This window comes from Camelus bactrianus, chromosome 20 (genome assembly GCF_048773025.1).
Source record: "Camelus bactrianus isolate YW-2024 breed Bactrian camel chromosome 20, ASM4877302v1, whole genome shotgun sequence".
NCBI lineage: Eukaryota > Metazoa > Chordata > Mammalia > Artiodactyla > Camelidae > Camelus > Camelus bactrianus.
The window spans coordinates 36,838,535-36,864,914 of record NC_133558.1 but is presented as its reverse complement, the minus strand read 5'-3'; the positions used below and the strand labels follow the sequence as shown (position 1 = coordinate 36,864,914).

The window sequence follows — 26,380 nt, the reverse complement described above, 5'->3', positions numbered from 1 at the left end:
TAGCCATATTTCTTTCTGAAAAAAATAGCAATGAAATATACTTAAATTGTTTAAAAAGCAAGAGTCATGACTGCATTTTTTCCCCTTTTTTATATTGAAGTGTAGTTAACATCTAATACAGTATTACATTTGTAATATAATATTACATTAGTAACGTATAATATGATGTTAGTAATGTACAATATTACATTACTTTCAGGTGTTCAGTATAGTGATTAGACATTTATGTGCAGTGTGAATTGATAACCACTGTAAGTCTGGGAACCATCTGCCCATAGCAAGTTATCATAGTGTTACTGACTGTATTCCCTCTTCTGTACAAGTGGCTTATTTATTTTATAACTCAGAGTTTGGGCCTCTTAATTCCCTTCGCCTGCTTTTGCCTCGCACCCCACCCTCCTCTCTGGTGACCACCACCTTGTTCTCTAAACCTATGAGTATTCTTTGGTTTTGTTAATTTGTTCTCTTGCTTTGTTTTTAAGACTCTGCATGTAAGTGAGATCACATGATATTTATCTTTCTCTGTCTGACCTACTTCATTTTAGCATAATACTCTCCAGGTCCATCCATGTTGTTGCCAATGGCAAGATTCCATTCTTTTTTGTAGCTGAGTAGTATTCCACTGAACACATACATCATACTGTCCTTATTCATTCATCTATTGTTGGGCACTTAGGATGCTTCCACATCTTGGCCATTGCACAGAATGCTGCAGTGAACATAGGGGTGCATATATCTTTTCAAATTAGTGTTTTTGTTTTCTTTGAATAAATATCCGGAAGTGGGATTGCTGGATCCTATGGTAACTCTATTTTTAATTTTTTGAGGAACCTCTATACTGTTTTCCATAGTGGCTGTACCAATTTACATTCCCACCGACAGTGTACAAGGGTTCCCTTTTCTCCACATCCTCAGCAAATTTTTATTTTTTTGTCTTTTTGGTAATAGCCAGACTGGTGTGAAGTGATACCGTGGTTTTGGTTTGCATTTTCCTGATGATTAACAATGTTGAGCATCTTTTCATGCGTCTGTTGGCCATCTGCATGTCTTTGTTGGTAGAATGTTTATTCAGATCCTATTCCCATTATTAAATTGGATTATTTGGATTTTTGATGTTGAGTTGTCAGAGTTCTTTGTATATTTTGGATATTAACCCGTTATCAGATATATCATTTGCAAACATCTCCCATTCAGTAGGTCACCTTTTCACTTTTTGATGGCTTCCTTCTGTGCCAAGAGCTTTTTAGTTTGATATAATCTCACTTGTTTATTTTTGCTTTTGATATCCTTGCTTGAGGAGACAGATCCAAGAAAGTATTGCCAATACCGATGTCAGGGAGCTTACTTCCTTTGTTTTCTTCTAGGAGTTTTATGGCTTCAGGTCTTACATTTAAGTCTTTAATCCATTTGAGTTTATGATGTAAGAAAGTGGTCCAGTTTGATTATTTTGCATGAAGCTGTCCATTGATCCCAACATCAGTTATTGAAGAGGCTGTTTTTTCCCCCCACTATATTCTTGGCTCCTTCCCTTGTTGTAAATTAATTGACCTGGACTGTGTGGGTTTATTTCTTGGCTCTCTGTTCTGTTCCATTGCTCTGTGGGTCTGTATGCTAGTACCACACTGCTTTGTTTATCGTAGCTTTCTAGTATAGTTTGAAATCAGAGCATGACGCCTCCAGCTCTGTTCTTCTTTCTTAAGATTACATTGGCTATTTGGGCTCTTTTGTGATTCCATACAAGTTTTAGGACTATTTGGTCCAGTTCTGTGAAGAATGCCATAGGTATTTTATGAGAGATTGCCTTGAATCTGTAGATTCTTTGGGTAGCACGGACATTTGAACAATATTGATTCTTTCTATTAAGAATGATACATACTGATCATCATTGATCTATCTTTCCATTTATTTGTGTCATCTTCAATTTCTTTTCTTTTTAATTTTCTTTTTCTAAGTGTCTTTATCTGGTTTTGGTATCAGGATAATGTTGTCCTCCTAAAATGAGTTCGGAAGTGTTACTTCCTCTTCAGTTTTGGGGGAAATAGTTTCAGAAGGGTAGGTATTAACTGTTCTTTAAGCAGTTTGGTAGAATTTACCTGTGAAGACTTCTTGTCCTGAACTTTTGTTTGTTGGGGTTTTTGTTGATGACTGCTTCAACATCGTTGCTAGTGATTGGTCACTTCATATTTTCTATTTCTTTCTGCTTCAGTCTTGAAGATTGTATGTTTTTATCCATTTTTTCTAGGTTGTCCAATTTTTTTTCTAGCATGTAAGTGTTTGCAGTAATCTCTTATGTTCCTTTGTATTTCTGTGGTATCAGTTATAACTTTTTTAATTTCTATTTTTTGGGGGTTCTTTCTCTTTTTTTCTTGATAAGTCTGGCTAAAGGTTTAATCAACTTTATCTTTTCAAAGAACCAGCTCTTAGTTTCATTGATCTTTGCTATTGTTTTTTCAGTCTCTGTTTCATTTATTTCTGCTCTGATCTTTATTATTACCTTCCTTCTAGTAATTTTTGGCTTTCTTTGTTCTTCTTCTAGTTTCTACCCACGCTGATGTGCGGTCTTTTCTTTATGTGCGTTGGTTGTGGAAAGTCTGTGCTGCTAGTCTTCAGGTTGTCCTCAGGGATACGTGTTCTGTGTGCAGTTGTGGTTTTGGTGTGCGTGTGGGAGGAGGTGAGCTCAGGATCTTTCTAATCTTCCATTTTGATCTGGAACCCCGCTGTAGTATTTTTCTATAATCAAAGTCAGCCAAACATGAAAAGGCAAAGGTAATGAATGAGGGGCAATGCAAACTCTGTGCGCCCCCTAGTGGGAAGCCTTAGATTGCCAGAGTCACCTTGTATACAACATTAAACTGGGGAATGAGGGTAGACAAAGGCAAGGTGGAAAGGAAAAAAAAAAAAAAAAAAAAAAAAAGAAGAAGAAAAAAGAAAAAGAAAAGAAAAAAAAATGAGAGAAAACTCCTCAAAATGGATAAGGAGGAGGAGGACAAATTTTGAGACATGGAGATAACTGATTTCATCTATTTTGGAACTTTCAAAGGTCAGGAAGGAGCTGTGAAAAGTCATAAAAATTTGTTCATTTTAGTCCCAGTGCTGAGCTAAGCCCTTGAGAGAGCTAATGATATAATGTACCAACCCCATGAGCTAACTTCTGTTATCCTCCCCCATGTATAAAATCGGGACACTGAGATTCCAAATTAAGTAAGTGGCCTGCCGTCCATCAGCACTAGATAGTGGCTGGCTGGCTCTGGTGTCTAAACTTTTAACTGCTTCTACTATGCTCTTTATTAATAATCACTTGGGAGTTTGAGATTTGCAAATGTTAGCCACTATAAATAAAAATACATTTAAGAAACCAAATTTCTTCTGTATAGCACAGGGAACTATATTCAATACCTTATAATAACCTTTAATGAAAAAGAATATGAAAATGAATATATGTATGTATATGCATGACTGGGACATAATGATGTACACCAGAAATTGACACGTCATAACTGACTAGACTTCAATAAAAATAAACTAAACTAAACTGCTTTCTATAAAAAATAATAATCATTGTAATCTTTGTAGCTAATAAGAATGCTATTTTCAATATATGTGTTTTTATTGATTGCATCTTTAGGAATGAACAAATCAATTCCTGATGTAATAGAAGAAAACATAATATACTTCTAATATTTTGATAACTGTAATATTAAATCTATAACTATAGAGAAAGGTTGAAAATTTTGATTTAAAAATGCAATTAATTAGTTTTTAGTACATTGAAATTATTGCATTAATTAAAAGCTGATTTGATCCAAGATGCTCTAATTTCAGGAGTAAAATAAATGCATCCATTGCATGTGGAAAAGTATAAAGTGATACCTGTCTTTTCCAAGTAACGTATTATGGATACATTTCCTTCATTATAAAGTGGCCTCTGGGAAATAGGGGCCAAACCCTTTCTTCTAAATTATGCATTTCTATTTTTAGTGACTTTTTTGTTACACAGCAATGGTTTAATGGTTACAAAGAAGCTTCTAGAACATTTTTTTCATGTCAGCATTCTTTCGCCACAACGTTACACAGGATTTTCCACTTGACTTTCTGCTCTTCTTCAGACCCAAACTGAAATCACAGAACTGGAGGAAATATGCGCCTTTATTCCTACCAGATAAAATGCTTGTTTCTGTCTTTACTTATACACGTTCACAGTTGCCTGAACCCAAAACCACACAGGCTGACAATGAAATATGAAATAGTTTGCTTGGAAAAACATTTACCCTATGAAGTAATTGTTACTAAATACTTTTGGATCAAGAAACTGGTGACTTTCAAATGATTTTGAATAGTATTTCTACTAATGAAAAATTGGCAAAGTTTAGTCAATTTCAATAAATGTATGAGGAGCCCAGGAAAATATTGTCACGGGGAATTTTATTAACTAATACAGCTCTGAGCGACTTCGGCTTTTCTGGGGAGGCTCTTTCCCAATAGCCTTTTATTCCATGCATGCTCTTGGTATTTATCAGTTTTGCCAAGAATTGCTTTTATAAATCAGTTTTACATTGTTTTTTCACAGTATGTAGTTTTATGTGTTTTTGCTTGGTATTTATAAAGTATTTAATAATTCTTGGTAATACCGGGACCTAGAAGATACGATGACGTCTTTTCGTATCTGCGACATGTATTAATGCTTTAGTAACTTACGAAGACAGGCAATAGGAAAAGGAATCTATTTTTTCCTAATCTGAAATCTCCCCTAAATACCCTCAATATCTGATATGTTGAAATATTGTAAGATTTTTGGCTCTATCGTGATGTGGACCCTGCTCAGAAGTAGAATTATTCAGGTAAAAGGTGTTCAGTCAAATCCAGGGAGCAGAACTGGGAGGTGGGGGGTCTTAAGGCCTCCTTGGGGGATGGAGGCCAGGGCACTGCTCAGGGACGTCTGGGCATAATTTTGTTTTTCCCAGAGTGAGAGTGTAGCCTGACTGACACTGGGACTGGCTTCAGAAACAAGAGTAACCAGTTGCTCTCTGCACAGTGTGAAATTCAGCTTCAGGTCTGACAGTATCGGGGCAATTGCATGGTCTCTTTAGGATCCTTGGGGCCAAGGGACACAACATCAACACAGCTGCAATCAAATTCAGTGCAGAAACATGTGTGGCCACCTTGCACCTGATAAGATTTTACAGACAGGTTTTCTTTAAATTCAAAACTTAATCATTATGGCGAGTTTGTGTGAGCGTGTATTTGAACAGGAGATGGTTATAGGTGGTTTCATGCCAAATCATGGTCTATTGAAATGAACGCCTTTATTTTGACCAATATTGGCTTTCATTGATTGCATTGAGAGTTTTCATTTTCTGCCTTAGAAGGCTGCAATTCACATCACTCTATTTCCTCGTATGCATGATTCAGTTATTTACTTTTGCTTCGTGTTTAGCGTGCTGGTAGGGTACACACTGTGCTCATGGTTTATAATGTTACTTGAAAAGTTTATATTGTTTCATGTTACTCTCTAGTGGGGATGTTCACAAAGGCTTGTGTTTTCAACCAGGATGCTCGCCCCTTGTTGCTAGTCACCGCTCTCGGACGACTTTTGTTCTCTGCAGAAGGTGCAGTGCCGTGGCGAACTGAATTGAGCCGAACAGAATCAAATTGAATTCCAATTTATGACTCAAGTTTCTATCTTAAACCTAGAACTCTGTGCTCTATCTTGCACCATAACTGTGGCCAACACGTGGACCAGTATTGTATTAAGAGTTGAGCTGAGAAAATGAAAATAATGGCAGGTCTTCCCTGTTGTAGAAGACACTTCATCTCTTTGATGGTGGCGTCTGTACCAATTTTCTCAGGAGCGCCGTTATTCTTGAATACCCTGATGATGCGGAAGGCTTTCACAGAAATACTGATGGGCCCCCAATTTTCCTGTCTTTCAAATTCCCGTTTCTGCGAGAGTCAGTGTGTACATACACATGTATACACACGTGTTCATCATTTCAGCTGACGCAAGGATTGGATTCAGAAGTGTCATCAAGAAGGAAGCTAAGAAAAAAATGAATAAGAAATAAAAATTGATTAGTACCATCACTGTTTGGGTGATAAATGGTCATTTTGGTAAATGCAGTGAATAGAACTGCTTTCCCATTAATAAAAGGACTCACTTTATTCTCACATTTAGACAATTAGCAGTCTTTTTTCCTGAATTTTGCTAGAGAACTTGCGCATTTGGGTTGAGCCATGTGAACGAACTCTCTCCCTCCCTTTCTTTTTCTTTCTCTTTCCTTCCTTCCTTCCTCCCTCCCTGCCTTTTCTTTCTTTCTTTTTCTTTCTTTCTTCCTTTCTTCTTTTCTCTCCACAAACTGGCCTGCATAGTCGCCACAATTTTATCAGCACGGAAATCATTTGGAGAAAGATTACCATATCTTACATAGTTTCCTGGGTGCCTCAAGGTTCAATTTGGAGGAAATTATTTGCTTTCTTTAGTTTTTAATTATGCTTGTGAGACTGTGAGGGCCTTTGGAACTGCCATACTGAATCTGAACTCCTATGACAGTCTTTTTTGCATCAATCATTGTAAGTAATATAGGAATGTGTTCGAATGAAGTACCTGTCTTATATTGTCATTTGTGTTGGTCTGAAAGAAGAAACAAGGTTAATATCGTCATAGCTTCTCTGTTTTTAAAGCCTGTACTTAAAACTTTAAACATCAGTAAGTGTTCATACCATACTGAATCTCGTAAATTTTGTCTTTTTCAAAATTTGATTGTTATAAGTGCAGTTTTATGCTGTAAACAGATGATATGTTTGATGATTTGCATTATTTGCAAGTTAAAAATCCAGTTGTGACTTATACTTATACTTAATGATGCAGTCTAAAATGTGCTTTTATTAAAAGTCTTTCTTTCTTCTTAGGGCATTCCAGGATTTCCTGGAAACCAAGGATTAATGGGACAAAAAGTGAGTATTAATGAAAATTGAAAGATGTTGGCCTGGGATCTGCTTATTAAAAGGGCAAAGTGGTGGTGCCTCTGCAGATAGAATCCATTTTTACCACATTTATGACAACAGTTAAAGGTTCAAATATGAAATAATTTCAGAAGCTATTATTTTGCCCTTACACGTAGATTTTGTTTTGTTTTTATACAGATAATATTAATTTGGGTTTATGTATATGCTTTCTATTTTACTGGTTACTTTTCTGTCTTGTGCTTCTAGACCATCCTTTTGGGATAGCTGAACTGTATCTTTCCTGAACTGTATCTTTAGAAATTCTTTCGGTATGGATATCTTGGTAATAAACTTTGTTTTTGTTGAATTACAAATATCTTTACTTTACTCTTTATTTTTGAAAGATAATTTTGTAGGGTGTGTAACTCAAGGTCGATGGTTATTTCCTCTTAATACACTGAGAATTTTCTTCTGTCATCTCCCAGCTTCCATGGTTAATGATGAAAAATCTGCTCTCGTTCGAATCACTCTTCTTTTGTTAGCAGTCTGTCCCTTCCTTTGGGATACTTTTAAGGTATTTTGTTTTTAGTGTTCTTAAAATGCACCATGATGTATCTAGATATGGGCGTTTTCTTATTCATCCTGGTGGGAATTCGGTTTGCTTGCTGGCTCTGTGGAATTATTTCCCTTAACTCTGGAAGACATGGCTGTTATCTCCATGTTACCTCTCTTCATTCCCTGCTGTCCCCTCTTTCTGGAATTCTAGACAGACATATTTTATTCCTCTTCATTTTGTCCACTGCATCTCTAAATAGCTTATCTTTCATATCCTTGAGTCTTAAATTCTGGTTAAATTTTATGGATATATTTTCCAGTCTATATATTCTTTCCTTGACTGTGTCTAATTTACTGTTTAAACCATCAATTGAGTTTTTTTAAAAAAATCGAAACAATTATATTTTTTACTTCTTGAAGTTCAAGTTTTCATAACTTTTTATTCTTGATAGTCACTTGTTCCAATTTTCAGTCCTAATAGTCTTTCGTGAGCCCATTCTTTCATTTGTAAAGATTTCATATGTAGTTCTCAATTCCATTTCCAACCACGCTATCTGTGGTTCGTGATTCCTGTTGACTCTCAGTCTTACAGTTTCTGCCTCCCCTGTCTTTATTGTTGATAATGAGCTCATTGCTTTATCTTAATTGGTGGGAGTCCTGTCAGCCTAACTGGGGCATGAGCACCTCCTGCTGGGAGCCGTGGGTACCACTTCCGCCCCCTGTGAGAGTCCTGAGTCATTGGATGTATTAAAGACTTCCGCCCTCTTCCCATGGCTGGCCCAAGTTTCAGTTTCCTAAATGCTGAGCACGTGCCCTCAGACACCTCCAGCCCTCTTGCTTCTTGCATCTCTACCTTTGGCAAGGTTTCTGCACAGTTCCAAATTCTCACAATCACAGCCCTAACGCTGAGTATATTTTATTAAAATAAGAGATCCTTGAAGATGTTGCTGACTTATAAGACCGGCACTCTCTCAAAGATGCTGTTTCTAGGGTTTTTGTTCTGGATTCAGAAACTCGCTTGGAGCATGAAGTCAGCCACAGCCCCAGAAGTTGACGTCCAAATGCTATTATTCTGTGCCCTAATTTTTCTTAATTTGTGTTTAATATCAGAGCTCTTAAATTATAATAAATAAGAAGAGTTCTCACTTGATTTTTGTTTTCCTCTGTTGTCTCACCTCATCAACTCTGTGAACTGCTAGGTCTTCCTTCGAAAGAATGACAGTGTCGCTCTTGATTTCCTACAGGAAATATCTGACTTAGTACTTGCACGGACCCTGGGCCTGGGTTGTTAAGATGTCCAGTTCCTGATTTTTCTACCTTGCATTGCTTCTGTCTCTTACAGTCAAGGAAGGGAAGACAGGCAAATTAGGCTCACTGGTATTGAGTTTTCATTCCACAGTGCTTTCGTAGGAAATTCCTTAAAATGAATTGATAATTTATGATTTTAAACTTGACCTTTATTTGATTTTTTAGGGAGAAACTGGGTCTCCAGGACCAGTAGGGAAAAAAGGAGCTCCGGGGATACCTGTATGTTAATGTCATTATTATTGTGTTTTAAATATTGTTTCTATGTATCAGGAGTTCTTATTCTGAAGTTCACAAAATGAGGGGGCATTCAGCAATGAGATTTTGGGGGTCCACAAGTTCCATCCATTTGTATGAAAAAGATTATGTCCATTTTTCAAGAGGAGTCTGGATATCTTCAGATTCTCAAAAAGTTGAACCCCAAGTGCCATGAACAAGTGTAAAACTCAATAAATATCCCTTTTAATTTTTCAGAAAATTTGCAAATTTAAAAACACTAATGAGGGAGAATATATTCAGAACAGATAGTATAGGAAGATCCTAAATTAGTTAACAAATACTTTTGGAAGTTTTGGGAGTGGAAGGGACATACGAGTGTGACAATAGAAATTATGAAAATACTATCATGTGAAAGAAAAAGAAATTTAAGTAAAAACATATAGAACTTTTCATTTATTTATGTGAGTTAAAAAAGCAGATATTTTACCTAATGCTTGGGGAAAGCTTTGGTGAATTGTTCATGTAAGAGTAAATAGGAAAAATATTGCCCATCACGTATGAATTCAATTTTTGGGGAGGTTTAAAGAAGATTCTTCCTTTTTAAATGGAATACTCTTTCTCTGCCATCACAATCAAGTTATTTGTTCATTAAAATACTTGCTTAAAATTGATGATTTACAAATATGTACGTTAGCCTCCAGGAAATGAAGGTAATGAATAGAACTTAACTGAACTTCCAGAATATCTCTATGTAATAGTTCCAGTATTTTATACACTGTGAACTAATATATTTTAACATTTTATGGTTGCAGTAATGTCCTAAATTGACAGCAAATCAGAGTAGTGATGACATGGTATTTTCAATTAATATATTGAATATTTTTGCTCGTCCCATTTCCTTTATTATGTTTAAGAGAAAGGAAATGTTATTTTAAATATATGTAAGAGTCTTTAAAATGGAATCTAAGTTAAATCAGTTCCTTGTCTTATTTTGAATCATGTGGTTAGTTAAAAATAGGGCCATTTGTAAATTGAAGAGAGATGATTATATTCAGAGAATTTAATTGATTTTTTACTCTTTCAAGATATTATTTAAGAAAATAAAAAATGTGAGTAAAATTGACCAAGATAAATGAAGAAACCTAATTCTTAGCCATCGTGACAAAAGGAAGAAAGTAAGAGGGTATAAAAAATAAACTTTTCTTTACATTTGTCTTTTACTAACTCTCCAGTAATTTTTGCTTTTCGTAGGTGATGTGAGCAGCCAAGTCATGAGGGCCTTGCTGGCCGTCACGCTGTCTTGCATAGTCTGATTCTTTGTTACCCTTTATTTGGATGTGCGTAGGGACGTTTCCCATATATTGCGTTGTGTTTTAGTGGATTAATTATTATGACAATGTGTAGCTTGAAAATTGATTTCATATGTTTTAATATTCTTCTCTAAACCTCTCTTGAAATTCCCACTGAAAAACACAGGGCCTGATGGGAAGCGATGGTGCCCCGGGTCAGCCTGGAACACAAGGATCCAAGGTAAAGCAAAGGAAATTACGATCAGGAGCTTTGTGCAGAAGGACCATTTATGTACTTCACTCAAAGTTTCAACTACACTGACTTGATTTTGAAATGTTTTAATTCTGTGAACCATCACTTTTAGGAATGAAGTCTTAGGCAAAAACTAAGCATATAACACACACTGTAATGTGTAATAATGTAACGCATGCCTGGTTTAAGCTGGAAAGAGTCCACAGTCCCTCACGACTCCGCCCCTCCTTCCTTGCTGGCATCTCCAGTGCACTGAGGGATGCAGAGAGCTCCGCGGAGCTTGGTGCCAGGCCCACCCTCTAGAGCATTAGTAGTGATGATTGAGGATAAGCTTGCCAACCTCCAAGTCCTCTGCTTGGTATTTTATTTAGTGGAATCTGTCCAGAATTTTTATTTGTAAAATGCCTTGGAGTGAGTTTTGCATTCCCTCCCAAAAAACTGGGGATGAGATGGCATATATTATCTTTACTTTTAGAAGAAAAAAAAAGTAAGGCAAGCTTGACAAATACATTTAGCTGTCAGATTAGGTTATTCTTCAGGTGGAACTGAAACTCTGAATACCATGGCTTGACCATTTTCTAGGTGTACAGAATCATGTGCGAAGAAAACTTTTTTCTTGATTTATAAGAGGATCAGATCAAGTACCTTCTGGCTTGACTTAAACTATGCTCAACTATTGAATGAGTAGATTCTAGGATAACCTTCCAAAAGGAAGTGATGGAGTTGCTGTTTTGGAAGCATTCAACCCTTAACAAGACCAGGGAAACAGATCTTGACACTCAAGATGAGTAGACGGCCAAATCTGTTCTACTTTTAATTTCTGAAATACTCAGAGAAGAGAGAGAATCAGAAGTCCCGGGAGCCCAGCGATCAGGGAGAAGTAGCTGCCCCCTCACCAGGGGTGGGTACCGGCGGGTCCCACCAGTGTGAGTGCGCTTGCTAAGCTGACGTTCTCCATCATTTCTCAATGTCCTATTGTAAGAAAAAAATAGAGTAGTTTTACACTCTTTAAATAACTGGGGTTCAGGGGACTCTCCCATGATGTTCTGGATGCTCTGATTCTTAAGAATGAAGCCAAAGGGTTCATCAGCTTCTTTTTCATTAGCCACTTCACTTCCTTGGCTCACACTGAGCTGAAGGTCAGTTGAATCTGCTGGCCTTCCCATAGGAGATTTTAGAACAATGTACCTGTGGCATCCACCACATGGGGGATCTGTTGATTTGGCCAGGGAGGCAGGAGATTGCTTCTAGCACTGCAGTGTGTTTGTTTTCACATGAATATACTGTAACATTTTATCCCCCTCACCCTGTATTTGTGCAGTTGTTTTGTTAAAAAATAGACTCAAGATGTTAAAAGTATACCTCTTAAATGTAATCTTTTAAAATTAAAAAAAATTTTTTTTAATTGAAGTATAGTCAGTTACAATGCATCAATTTCTGGTGTCCAGCTTCATGTCCCAGTCATGTGTGTACATACATAGATTCCTTTTCATATTCTTTCTCATTACAGGTTACTACAAGATACTGAATAGAGTTCCCTGTGCTGTACAGTAGAACCTTGTTTATCTGTTTTTATATGTAGTAGTTCACATCTGCGAATCTCGAACTCCCACTTCATCCCTTTCCACCCTCTTTTCAGTGAAACATTAAATGTAATTTTTTCAGTAAAACATTTCTGCTTCTTTTCATGCAGCTTATCAGCTCAGGGGTTACGAACTTTTTCTGCAAAGAGCCAGATAGGAAATGTTTTATCTTTGAGGGCCATATAGTTTCTGTTGCAGCTACTCAACTCGGCTGTTATAATGCAAAAGCAGCCTTAGAATACACTGTGTGGATGTGCCTGTGATGTAAGTTCTAGAGTGGGACCAAAAAACAAATAAGAGACCCTGTATGAAACAGAGCAGGGATAAGGCTGAAACTCTGTGATAGATCTTTAGAAAACTTCCAATTTAGATTATAATACTTCTTTTTTAAATAGCCATTGAACCATTTCTAAGTCAACTTTACCATACTAAATTCCAGTTTTGTAAAACATCTAAATGACGTCAAGGTAGAGTAACATAATCAAGCTGTGTAACTTTCAGCAAGTCCCGGCACCTCTGTGAGTTTCAGCTTAACTTACCACTTGTAAAATTAGAAATTTTAAGGAACCGTTGTTCTGTGGTGTTGTGTTAGCTGGCATGTGCTAAATGCTTTAATTAAGTCCAAATGTTATGCTCACATGTTTCTCAACATGAGCTGAAAATGAAGGTGATTCCCTTTACTGATCGGTGAGCCCTTCCCTTCCAGGTGTCACACCAGCTGCTTTAGTTATGGGTTTTGCCAGGCCGTGACGAAGTTGTGATTTCAGAGGTCAAAGTGTATTTGAAAACCGGAACCACCTCTGACTGTCTCTCCTGATGAGCCAAGGGGCGGGTTCTCTCTTTTTAGAACTAGTCCTCCATTCCTGTCTTAACGTTCTTTGTTCTGTCCACTGCATTTTGCTCTCCAAGTTTCTGTTAGCAAGGCCTGCCTGGAATCTTGAAAAAGAGCACAAACTAAACATTTTCCGACTCATGCTTCTTCCCCCCACCACCCCCACCCCAAAAAAGCCACTGTGCATTTGAAGTTAATTTTCTTTCCTGCAGCTGCATACTAGAAATTAGTGACAGAAAGAAAGATGAAGGTTCCCAGCCTTCAGGGTACCTGGAGGATGCTGTTAAAATCCGTGACTCCGGCCTGTGCAGCACAGAGACCTAGCTGATCAGTGCTGGTCCTTAAAGATCTGAATCTCTTTCTTTACTTGCAGCTACCAGCTTTAAAACATGCTTTTAGAAAGCTTTATATATGTGTGAACTCACTTCCTTGCTTAAAAGGGTTTTTCTTAATAGGAGTCTTAACATACAGATTCTATGTTTCAAACAACTGGGAGGTGGGAAGTGTAAACTTATTTTAAATATATTCCCTTTAGTGTCTGTATCAGATGTAGTGTGACTTAATTTTTAAAAAGTCAAATGGTTTTGATGCATTGACAGGGAAATAAAGGTGAACCTGGACTTCAAGGCATGCCTGGGGCTTCTGGGCTCAAGGTAATTGTGATTTGATGCTTTTGGAAATATCTTTAAAGAATTAAGAGTTCCCCTCATTGTTGGATGAGATTAACCTTTATATCTCTTAAGAAAAGATACATGAAATGAAGGATTACCCCTATCATAAAATTAAGGTACGTGAAAGCAAATGGTGAACGTGGGCCAATTTCATTTCAGATTTTTGGATATTTGATCACAGTTTGGGTAAGAAAGGCATGAAATATGCTTTGGTTTGTTTTTTCTAGAATTGGAAACAGTTACATACTAGTATGAATAGCCTCTCTGGTCCAGAGAACGTTGCTCTCTTGCGCGGCTGAACGCCAGAGGGCTGTCCCCACCACTGGTGCTCTGCTGCTCCTTTGTTTGCTGATTGATGGGAGTTGATTTCCACTATGGGGCTCTCACACCACTTACTATTATTACCAGCTTCCTCCAGACCAAATGGTTGCTGTTTATTTCAATGGGACTTTCAGTTCTCTTCCAGCCTTCAAAAATCTAGACTAACAGTCAGCAGCTCGGGAGTAGTGGACACAGTGAGCAGAAAGAATAGAACTTAGTTTCCACATAAGAGGTTATTTTTCAGTTAATGTAACAGAGTTTGGAACTAATGGTAAAACGAACACCATGGCGCCGGTTAGGGGTACGTCCCATCTCCTACACTTTTAACGTAAATATTGTTGATACATCCTCTTTCTGTGCCTTCAGAAAATTTCCTTGTTTAAGACTTTTAAAAGAAGAGAAATAATCCCTATGAGATGATAGGGAGTAGAAAAATTAAGAGAAGTCATGGAGTATTCCTTATCCTGAAAACAGCTCAAGAATTTACTTCCAAGAAAAGAATATTCCACATATATGTGTCACATACATATTCCACATATACACATATGTAAAAACCATAAATGTGCATATTTACCTATAAGGATGTTCACCCCAATATTATTTATAAAAATAAAAATGAACGTTTAACAGTAGGAATTTTATTAAATAAAATATGGTAAATAAACACAGTTGAATGTGATTCTGCAATTAAAAGTTGTTTTAAAAAACAGAATGGCATATGAAGACCTCCCAATATTAATATATGTTGAAGTAAAAGATGTATTATAAAATTATGCATACATAGCACATTTCAGTAACTGAGTTTTGTACGTGTGAGCGGTAGAGAGAAAAATGTACAACAAAGTAAAAAGTGTGCGTAATGAGATTTTCAATAATTTTATTACTTCTATGTACTTACTAGTTTTGTAACAATAAAGGTTTTTAAAGGAGGATTATGAGAAAAAGCAGCCTCAAGGAGGAAGAGAGTGTTAGTAAATACAAAGAGAGATACCCGTGTTTGTTACTTTCACTGTTTTATTTATTGTTGAAGTTATAAATATAATAAAATACCAAATAGCTATAAAATATTAAAATATATGGTATAATAATTAGCATAGAATATCGTAACTAGCAAAGACAGAAAAAAATTTAAGAAGTTTTATTGGGGCTGCAGTGAACTTGTCATTCTTTACTATTTCTGTAGTAATGAGTATAAATGTCAACACATTTTTTTAACTATCAATTTTAAATCTGCCATGTATGTAGAGATGAAAGCAGTGGTGTGTTTCACAAGCAGCAGGTCTGTGACTGTCATGCACTTTCTGTGTTACCCAGGGAGAGCCAGGAGCAGCGGGCCCCCCGGGAGAACCAGGGTACCTGGGTTTGCCTGGAATTCAGGGGAAAAAGGTATGATATTCAGGATATTAACTCAGTGTTAATCAGCTATTACCATGTAAGTTCTCCTTTTGTGAAACAGCACTGAAGGACCAGTTATACACTCAGTGATAAGCTGACCTACGTATTTGGTGGGTGTATAGTGTGTTTGACCCCATGCCAAGCGCTGTGGCAAGTTTCACGTCCCCGCACGGGGCCTTGGAAGAGGCAGATCAGAAAATAGAAACGTACAATGAAGTAATGCCCTCTAAATTCGGGTTGTTTTCTAGGCAATCCAGGTGGGTCAAGAATTTTTTCGGGAAACTACTCAGCGTGAGGCACTCTTACCGAAATATGAGTATCACTCCTACCGAGACTGGAGCAAAAGCTTCTGCCGTCCAAACAGAGAGCAGAGTTCTGTCCTCTGCAGGGTAAAGGATAAAAATCACACCCAGAATGTTTGACTGGGACGTTCCTCTCTGAAACAATTCTCTCACATAACAATTCACTTAAAATTAATTTAAGGAGTTTAAAATAGACATCCTGTCTACTCACGTAGAACAGTTTGGTGAGATAAAACAGCATCACTTTGGGTTCTCTCTCTCTCAGGTTAAGTAAAGGAACCCTGAGCTGTGTGTGCATACATATTATTATTGTTGGTCTGAAGGTTTTATGCAGCCACTGACTGCCCATCTGTCAGAGACGCCTGTGCCACTGCAAATGTATACATTTCAGGTTAGAAGGAAGAATGCTGGCATTGATTCTGGAAAGGATACAAACCCTGATGTCTTCATCTCTGTATCCCTTGCTGTTTCCGTTTTTGTTTCCTTTTTCTGTCCCTTGTGTAGTAACTGCCTGGCCCCCGCACTGCTGTACCCGTGTGATCCTTCTGCCCTGATAAGCTGATGCAGGGGTGACCCTCACAGCAGAATCAAGTGTTAGCTCTTTAGTGAATATTAAGTCAATCTACTGTGGATATATGTTTGGATTTAAGAGAATTTCCTTGTTCAAAAACTTGCCATTAAAATCTGTATTTTGTTTGCTGTAAACACACAACTCTACTCTCTCTGTTTGGACAGCATGGTTGAAAGGAAATTTGGAGACACTGTCCAAGTTAAACTTTGGGCAAGTGCTTACCTTTCATGATCTGTGGGTTCATTACCTATAAGAACAGGGACATTGAACTAGTTGGTTTCAAATGTCTCTTCTAGCTGAGAAATTCCAGGAAACCTTATCATAGAATATGAATTTCCCCCAAAAGTTAATTTTTGAAGCACATGTTTTCTAAAATATCATGTGTACATTATTTTTTATTTCATTGTTTCCTATTAATTTGTGGCCACTATTAGCTTAATAGTAGAGGATTTTCAGTTTGATTTCATGAAAACGACATTTGTCAAAAATAAGTCCTCTCTTGTTTGTTTCACTTCAGATTGCGATCAATAGAGAAAAGCTTTCCTCTCCTTGTAAAACAGAAATTGTAGTAAATTTTCTTCTGTGTGTAAGAAAGAGCATGAGAAAGTATTCATTTAGGACATGTTGACATACATGTGGTTTTACTCGCTTCTCAAATGCTGTGTTGGAGTCAGCGTTCGTCTATAAGGCACTTGCGGAATTTGCATGAGATCACGTATTTTTCTTTGCTGAAGAAAAACATATTTATTTGAGAGGATACAGAACATACTAGATTATGACGCGCATGAAATCACCTTCCTGCAGGGGGACAAAGGGAATCACGGTGAGAGAGGCATTCAGGTATGTCGCTGCCTTTTCGTTTCGTTTCGTTTCGTTTCCTTCTGCTTCTGCTTCTGCTTCTGCTTCTGCTTGGCAAAATAAAATCGGGGCTTTGTCCTTTTTCATTCTTACCTTGCTTTCCCAGCTCCTTCCTGTTTCACCATCAGTAACTGTTAGATCCCAACTTTCTGCCTCTGCTACTAAACTCAGAACACATCAAATCTAGCTTTAAGATCCTTTACCACTTCGTCGTTGTAGAAAACTTGGGAACCAAGCGATTCAACCAAATAAGTGTACGGGTTTTATTACCTACTTCTAGTATCTATTTAGTTATATGTTTTATGCTGTGCTTCCACAAATGATTTGAAATGGCTGATGGCACAAATAAATTTGGTAAGAAACCATTAACACCAAATAGAAAACATATTCAAACTAATAAATGGAAGGAGAATGACCAGAAAATAGCCTCAGGCTGAGGAAATCTAGGTGGTGCAGAAGGACATTTGGTTTTGGGTGCTTTAGCAACAAAGGCAGAGAGGAGAAACACGCTGCTGCCTTGAGGGATAAGGACGGGTCTGCCTCGGATTAAGCAGCCCTTGAAGGGTTTTTTCATTAACTGAACCCTGACCCAGAAGCCGGATGGCACTGGCTCAATCAATGACACACTGATCTGGAATGAACTGTATCTGATCTTCCAATCTTTTAAGTTTTAGAAGTAAAAGACTTTCCCAACCATTAATTACAAATCTAAGTGGTCTGCTTGAGTCCAGTGTGTCCTTTCCCCCCACACGTCCACCAGCATCAATACTGCTGCCCATCTGCTCAGGAATCCTTCAGTGGTGCCCCACACCTTTCAGGATACAGTCCGTCCATAAAGTGTCTCCTGGTCTGACTGAGTCCTCCTCTGCAGTCTTCTCTCCGCCCCTCTGCCCGCCGTCATCCACGCCTGCCCTGCTGCTTTGGCCAGAAGGAATCACTTGCCTTTGTCCTGCGTCGCCTCTTCCTGGCTCACTGTCCTGTCCTCTCCAGTTGACTACCGCTTCCACTGGGGGCTGCACTCAAGAGGCAGTCATTTTTCTGACCCTCTTTGTCAGGTGCCCCATCCTATGTCCCAGGAGCACCCGTCCCAGATGGATAGTTACACTCTGCGTCCTTAGCAGACAGCAGTGTCATTGTTCCTGGTTTGGTTGCTTAGCTTTTGCACCACACAATGAGCAACTTGAAGGCGACATTAGGGACAGTTTCAGTGTCCTGCTAGCAAATAGGGCCCTCCTGATAGATATGGGGAATTTCATTTGTGTAAGTAAATAAATGCACAAACCGCCGAGCAGTGGTGATTTAAAATTTTAGTCTCTGGCCCTTTCAATGATTCTGTATCCAGGCACATGTTTTCCTGGAAACCGCTGATTACCCTTTTCAACAGAGGGACAAAGCGATAGTAGTACTCGCCCAGTGTCTTACCCAGGGTGGACGTCCCAAAGTGCTGATTCAACGGACAGAATGTGTTTATAGCTTTGTGGATTTTTTCTCGCTTACTTGTCCTGATTTAAAGATAAAGATCTTCCTTCAAAATGTTTTTTTTTACAGAATATTTTTAATTTAAAAAATTTGTTTAAAGAGGGCTTCTTGTCCTCACATGTTTATCGTTAGCACTGAACACAGATAATGTCATTGAGATTAATAGAATGATGATAGCTACTAGCTTTCAAAGTGCTTTTCATGCTGTGAACGTGGACTCAGCAGAATGTCCCTACCTGTCGGAAATTACTTCCGTGCTCCTCAGAGCCGGCGGTGGTTCCCTGTCTCTGTCCATTTTAAGTGTAAGACTGTGTTGCCTTTCCCCTCACTTCCTTTTTTCTTCTCCACCTCTTACATCGTTTTACATGCCTGTGTCGCTGCTTTTATGACATTCCTCCTAGACTACAGGGTAGGGCAGTTTGTGCTGTATATGTAATTGCATCATATATGTGCAAACTAATTACTAATGTTTCTTAAATTTTAAAGGGTCAAAAGGGAGAAAATGGACGACAAGGGATTCCGGGGCAACAGGTATGTCATTTTATTTTACTGGTGGAAAATGAAATAATGAATCACATAACTGAACAATGCTGAGAGAGGGTTACTTACCAATAAAGGAGGGTGGGGGCAAGGGGAGGCGTAACGTGCATTCTAGGGCAGAAGAGTGAGTTCGCTCACTGGTGGTGGTGACCACGGCTTGCTTTAATCATGTGTGTTGTATTTTCATTACGCACAGTAACTCTCTGAGAGAAGGGTATTTCCTTTGGAATTCGAGCTCACAACTGAGCTCGCTCGCTGGTTTATTGAAGACACTCTCTTCAGGGTTCTCGCTTCTCACCCCCAGGGCAGGACTTGGGTTCCCTAGAAAGCTTCTGTCCCGGGTTTGTCGGGGGCTCCGTCTCCCACCACTGGCGCGGAGTCTATAGGGAGAACCAGGGCGGAGGGGAGGGCGGAGCGGCTGCTGATTCTCAGGTCCCAAGCTCTCCAAGCAAACAGAGTCCTCGTTACCTGACACCTGACCAAGGGCTGCACGCGTGCAATTTTTTGGCCTTCGTGTCGTGAAGGGAGTCCAAGTGGATGTTTCCCTCGTGAAATCATCTTAGTGGATTCTCGGGTGACAGCTGTTTTCAGTTTCAGCTCTAATTTTGTTCTAGTCCTGAGGGCTTATCTTCCCTCTTACCCTGGACCCAGCTGTAGGATTACGACTGGTAGGAAACACCCCTGCAATTCTTTGGAATCCTCAATATTTAAAGAATGGCCTTACAGAGAGCGTTTTACTCAGTGATAGGAGCCTGTTTTTATGCTTTTTGAGAATCTGCCTTTCTCTGTGCCATACACTGATTTTACCTAATTTTTCTCCCCTTTTGTCTAATTTGGATATTCGTATTTTTTCGTATTGAAACGTTGTACACTAAAGTTCAAACTGAATTGCAGAACACCCATTTTTAAAGTTGAATAAATGAAATCCTGCCTGTGTATGTGAAAGCTATACTCTTTTTCCTGAACTAGTATTAGGTGATTTTAGAGCCTGACTACACAATGAATTTAAAAGACAGAAAATTGGAATGCCTGTCCTGAAAGTTCTTATCACCTATACTATATGTCATTGGAATGACTATGTGAAAGATGAGTGGAAGTAATTTAACAGGGCCATCGAGCCGCACCCATGATTGTGATGCTGCGGGTCGTGCGTGGGCTCCCCAGTGTTCCCGTCACCGGGAGGGAAATACCGCACTGCCATCACACTGCTCGTCTTATCTCTGAATTACCAGCAGCGGCTGATTCCGCACAGGCCAGATTGGTCTGCCTTCCCTGTTAATCACTTTGAATGTTACCTTTACTTTAACCCAGCTTTTATCAATAGTACTCAAACAAAATTTAACTTTTAAGAATATAAACTTGGGAAAAATACAATACTCATCTTAATCACAGAATAAAAGAATAAATACACCTTATCTTCCCTAACTGGAGCTTCTTCTATTGCGGTATATAGCTGATGTGCTTTTTATAAGACTTATAAGATTATAAGATGATATGTTATAGGGTTACAATATAGTGATTTGCAACTTTTAAAGGTTAGACTCCATTTATAGTTATTATAAGATATTGGCATATTCTCTGATTGGAATCTTAATTTTCATTAAGATAGTAATACATTTTAAAGTCAATAGAATTTTAAAAGAATTCAGATAGAGTGCCATTCTAATCTACATATTTGACCTGCAGCATATGAAAATATTCATATATAAGAATGACAATTATGTAGATGAACCTTTTTAAATGATCCAGTTAGCATGTGTCCTAGCCATGAGTCTCCTTTTAAAAAGGCACAAATAGGTCTCTTGTATGTGTAACTAACTGTCACCACTCCTATTACTGTTTTCCAAATGTAAGATTAAAGTATGATTAAATCTGTGGTAAAAGGTGCACACCCCAGTACTGGCCCTGTAGCCTGCACATTTATTTTTGTTTTTGTTTTTCCCCATTAATTTTCAAAGGGAATTCCAGGCCATCATGGTGCAAAAGGAGAGGTATGTTTCTTCATGTATTCTGCTGCTTCCGCTCAGTCCTCATGGCTTGACTTTCAAAACTGTATATACATCTAGCTATGGACATCGCAGATAGAAAGTGTCTTTTGTATTCTTCAATAGTTCCTAGTGACTTTTCAGAATATTTATATTATATATACTATTCATATATATTTATCATGTATATTTATATATGAAGTTTATATAAATGTATAATTTTATATATATTTTATAAATTATAAATATACATTATATAGTTTATTATATAAAAGGTATTATTTTATATTCTGTATTATATATTTTACATATTCCATAATATATTTATAAATAACATTATATTTTAGATTCACTGAATTAGGTATGAAATATTACATACTTGCCAATAATACTGATTTCTAAATTAGGAGCTAAGGTTTTTCTGCACATTTTTCAGTGAAGAACACGGTGTTTCCACACATCTCTCTCTAGACTTTAAACCCCCTGGGAGCAGGACCGTGTCACGGTCGTCGCGTCTTTGGCACTATGCGTACTACCTAGTCAGTACACGTAGTAAGTGGTGGTTAACTTGTAGGGCTGGCTGGCTGGACAAGTGATGGTTTAATACAGCATAAAATTTCCCTCCTGATCAGTAACAGTATTTCCCAGCTGGTTCCTGTGTAACTAACATATACACACGTGTATATATTCTTATTCATACCCTTGAGGATTCTTGTGGTGCAATTATACCTCCCAAAATATTTGAATAGAACTACTGAAGGTTTCTTTTGTTTCTAGAGCGGTGAAAAGGGAGAGCCGGGTGCCAGAGGTGCCACTGGACCCAAAGGAGAGTCTGGGGTGGACGGTCTGATGGGGCCTGTGGGTCCCCAGGGGCAGCCGGGGGAAGCAGGGCCCATGGGGCCTCCAGGGCTGGATGGGAAGCCCGTATGTATCCTGCTGCTTTCGGTTTTCATATTTTCATTGCTTTTCATTTGGTGCATGCATGTTATAACCCCTAATAATTTGATGCAGGGGAGAGAATTTTCAGAACAGTTTATCCGACAAGTTTGCACTGATGTATTAAGAGGTAAGTCTCAAACACAGAGATTTTAATAACTTTTCAGATTTCAAAAGTAATACAAATTCTTTGTAGAAATTATAAAAGATAGAAGATAAAGAAGAAAATACAGGACAGCTATAAACCTGGTTTTTATCTAGATAAATATTTTTATAAAGATAAAAGCAGTATATGTACCCCTTGTTAATCTTTTTCATAAAGCAATTTATAATTATTTCACCATCCGTTAAATTTTCTTTTCTGCCATCATTCTGGTCATTTTACTTATAAATATGATGGCTATAATTTAATTTACAAATTTCTTTTTACGGGGGCACTTAACTTTTTTTCCCGTTGTTTGATGCAATTGCCACAATAAAATCACTGCACAGAGCAATGAACATTTCCACAGGTAAATTTCTAGGAGTGAAATTACTGTCCAAGGGGTAGACATCTGTAAATTAAAAAAAAAAAATTGAGACTGTTAATGCCCATTCACCATTTAAACAAAAGAGATGGGGTTTCTCTGTTTCTAAGCCCAGCTACCAGTCTTACTGCAGAGTGGAAGGATTCCAAGTTGTGACCATTGCCAGTCCCAGCACGGCTCCCCTGGTATTCCTGGGCCGCCGGGTCCCGTGGGCCCAGAAGGTCCCCGAGGCTTCCCTGGTTTGCCAGGAAGAGATGGTGTTCCTGGATTTATGGGTGCTCCTGGACGCCCAGGTGCCAGAGGATTAAAAGGTACTTATGTGCACAGGCCAGTGAACAACAGGAAAGGGTATGTTTTGGATTCACACCCTAAACTGATTTAACAGACAAGAGTTCATCTTTGTTTTCTCGAAGAAAAAACATTTTTTGTATCCTTAGGTCTTTAAATAGCTGGTGAACTGAGTTATAGAACAATTCTTCTATTTCTTGAAAGACTGTTCTAAAGTTAAGAGAGAAAAGTCTAGGTTACAAAGCACGTGAAGCTGTCCATCAGAAAATGTGGACAATGCATGCAGAAATTTTGCTTGAGTCTAATAAGGTCTTTAAATGGAACATCACAGCCCCCATTTCCTTTATTTTGACTTTGGTAACTTCTGTTTCCTTACTTAACATTTTGTTCTATTATAAGAAAAATTATGTTTTGCAACCAAACTTCCCAGTAGCCCATCACTTCCTCCTCTGTGCCCCTCAATGTCTATGTGAAATGCTGGTGCGTAACTTGTTCCTTTTAATTTAAGATTGTATGAACAACGCAGATGTTCCATCAACATAACAAAAGGACTACAATTAACAGAAAGGGCTAATGATTCAAAACCATTTTCCTTTCTTACTGTTTAATCTCCATCAAATTTTTCTAGACCACAGGTCATTTTAGAATGTTTTGTTTCAAAGATTCTCTTTCCCGTTAGCAATAATAAATTAGTGGCAAGCTATTTTTAAAAGACTTCTTTTTCTTTCAATGTATGTATTGTCAGCTTTGAAAGACCCGATCTAGGAGGAAGGGATCTTGCAGGCAAAGCAAGCTTACTCCCGTCTCTGGCCCTTTGCAGGCCCCCCAGGACGAAGCGGAGAAAAGGGGAACCCAGGGCCTGGGCGCCCTGGGGCACAAGGCCCTCCTGGTCCCCCAGGTGAGAACTCGCGTACGCTCAGCAGTGTGGCTGCACGTCTTGCTTAAGAAAACCATCATACATTTACGTCCAAAAATTTGAAACTAAGACTTTTGTTTCAAGTGATTCAGGTTCAACACGTTGAGCTCTAAGTAGTAGAATTTTTTTTCTTATGTTCGTCAGTCGCTCAGGGTTCTCTCTGGCTTATCATTTAGACTCCTAGACTCGTTCTCATGGTTCTAGGCGCTCACGTTACCTAGTGTAGATCGTGTGAGGTCTTCCTGACTCTCAGGGCGGCAGCATCGCGCTGACGTTGACTCTCAGCTCAGCCTCCGCTGGCGGTGTTATTTAACTATGCCGTGCGACAGCTTCCTTATTTGGGAAATAGTGATGTCGTGTCATCTGCACCATGAAACTGTCGGAAGAAGATCAAATGAGTTAATACGTGTAGTGCTTTCAGAAAAGTGCACGACAGTTAGTTATGTTCTCAGTAAATGTGTAGTAGTAGTAGTATTATTATTTTAGATGTTATCACTGCTTGAGGCTTTTGGGTCGATCAAATGATTTGATACTGTTTGTGTAAAATACTCTGAACAATACCTGCCACTGTAGTTACGCACTGCATACACGCTATTAGCAGCAGTCGCAGGAAGTGTTAGTGGTAGAAAGTGCCCCAGAACACTCTGTTCCGTCCCCAAACCTAGATATTTTGTTTTTGTTATTTTGGGGTCATCAATTTTAAAAGGCCAATATCCTAAGTTAACTTTCCTTTCTTTGAGCATGCTGATTGAACCAACTAGACTATGGTTCACAAATCAGTGTTAGAACACCTCTGTGTATTGGTGATAATTACACTGTGGTCATGACAGTGCATTTAGATGAGGAAACTAAAAACCAGGTAGAATGGAGATAGTCGTCTTTACCGCAGAGATGGCACAAACGTGCCTTTATTAGAGTTCCAGCTTACTGATACAGCACTCGGCGGTTTACAATAACATTGGCAAAAGAGAATCTACAAGGAAGAAACAGTTTGGACAGCGTACAAGCTGAAATATTAGAATGTCAGCTGGTGTCTTAACCAGCAACGTGATTTCTACAGTAACACAGTTTGGCCTAGTGTTAGGAAACTTTGGGATGGTTCTTTTCAAACTGGAAGGCACACAGAATTAGCAAGAGGACACCTCCTCTTTTCACATTAGTGCAAACATGTAAAACCTTCAAGAGATTCTTTTTCCCAGTTTAAATGTTTTACAGATTCAGTTGCGTCTGCAACCAAAACAAACTCCTCTGTTCGTGTATTGCTAACGCCCCATCCTAGGTCCAGAGGGCCCTCCGGGAATAAGCAAAGAAGGTCCTCGGGGAGACCCGGGTCTCCCCGGGAAAGATGGAGATCACGGGAAACCCGGAACCCAAGGGCAGCCGGGGCCCCCGGGCATCTGCGACCCCTCGCTGTGTTTTAGCGTCATCGTGGGAAGAGATCCCTTTAGAAAAGGACCAAACTATTAGTGTCGGATGCCTCGCTCAGCAGCCCAGGCGTGGTGCTCTTCTTTTGTGGTCTTTGCATCTCAGGAAGATAACAACAGTAATCCTTTGAAAAGAAACTGAAGTACCTCGGTGTTTTCACTATTGCTTTTTCCTTAAGGAAGAAAGGTCACGTGTACTGATTTTAAAGGCTCCCCAGTTATTCAGAGCCTTTGGATTAGCAGCATTAACTAAATCTCAAGGGTCTCTTGTAAGTCCATTCATTTTAATCAAAGTCGAATTAAAAAAAAAAAAAACCACCATTGCCTGTCAGCCAGTCAATTTCAGTCACTGTGAAGAATTTCACATTCAGCCTCCGTGCAGCGGAGGGTCTGAGTTCAATTTCTTGTCTGTGTGAATTTCATGTTTCTTATCTAGTAGCTCATGCTTCTACAGCAGCCCCAGTGCGGGAGGGGGGATCAGGGCTGATGCTCAGCTCGGGACAGACCATTTCAGTTCTTACCCCAGTGTCGGTGCTTCCCAGGCAGCCGCGAGGCACTGCTGGTGGTTCAGTGTTCTGAATATCTCCACTGAGAGAGATTAACGTGCTTCTGATCACACTGACAAATTCTCAAAGCATTCCATGAGTGATTATGCTAAGAAAACATTGATTACATTGGGATGGGTCAAAGTATGTAACCTTGAAAACATTCTGGAAAAAAGTTTCATTGTACCTGGTCAATATGTTCAAACAAAATCCTAAGTTTAGAAAACTGAAAAGATTCCTTTGTTCATACTTGCTTGGCAATTGGAATGTTTGTTGTATGCCTTCATTTTCCATTTCACTTATTACATGTGTATGTTCATATATGTTAACTTTTATTGTAGCAAAGTTAATGGGAATAAACACTCTAGTTGACAGGAAAGGTAACAACACAGATCCTAGTGTGTCTTGATATTTCTAGCAGACTTTAAAATATTACAAACAGTCTTTATGTACTGTACTTAATGCTTCTGTAAGGAACATAATTTGGAATCTTTTATCCTTATCCTGCCTGAAACTTCGTGACATGCTTGTTATTCAAAGTACAATAAAGTTTTGTACAGGCCTGAATTCTGTGTCTTTTCTTCTTTATACTTGATGTTAACTGATGGTTGAGTATGTTATTCATATCACACGGCCATTTATTC

General features: G+C 38.5%; 1 protein-coding gene across 2 annotated transcripts in view; it reads left to right on the top strand.

Moving 5' to 3' along the window:
• COL21A1 (collagen type XXI alpha 1 chain) overlaps window positions 1-26,303 on the top strand; it is a 113,375-nt gene extending 87,072 nt beyond the window's left edge. For both annotated transcript variants that reach the window (XM_074348948.1, XM_074348947.1), the window contains 13 exons: window positions 6,907-6,951; window positions 8,971-9,024; window positions 10,498-10,551; window positions 13,578-13,631; window positions 15,285-15,356; window positions 17,043-17,078; window positions 19,062-19,106; window positions 21,074-21,106; window positions 21,878-22,024; window positions 22,112-22,166; window positions 22,674-22,874; window positions 23,672-23,749; window positions 25,047-26,303. In XM_074348948.1, the coding sequence (XP_074205049.1) occupies window positions 6,907-6,951; window positions 8,971-9,024; window positions 10,498-10,551; window positions 13,578-13,631; window positions 15,285-15,356; window positions 17,043-17,078; window positions 19,062-19,106; window positions 21,074-21,106; window positions 21,878-22,024; window positions 22,112-22,166; window positions 22,674-22,874; window positions 23,672-23,749; window positions 25,047-25,234 (1,062 nt within the window). In that variant the 3' untranslated portion in view covers window positions 25,235-26,303. The remainder of the gene's footprint in view (window positions 1-6,906; window positions 6,952-8,970; window positions 9,025-10,497; window positions 10,552-13,577; window positions 13,632-15,284; window positions 15,357-17,042; window positions 17,079-19,061; window positions 19,107-21,073; window positions 21,107-21,877; window positions 22,025-22,111; window positions 22,167-22,673; window positions 22,875-23,671; window positions 23,750-25,046) is intronic.
• The last annotated feature ends 77 nt before the right edge of the window (window positions 26,304-26,380 follow it).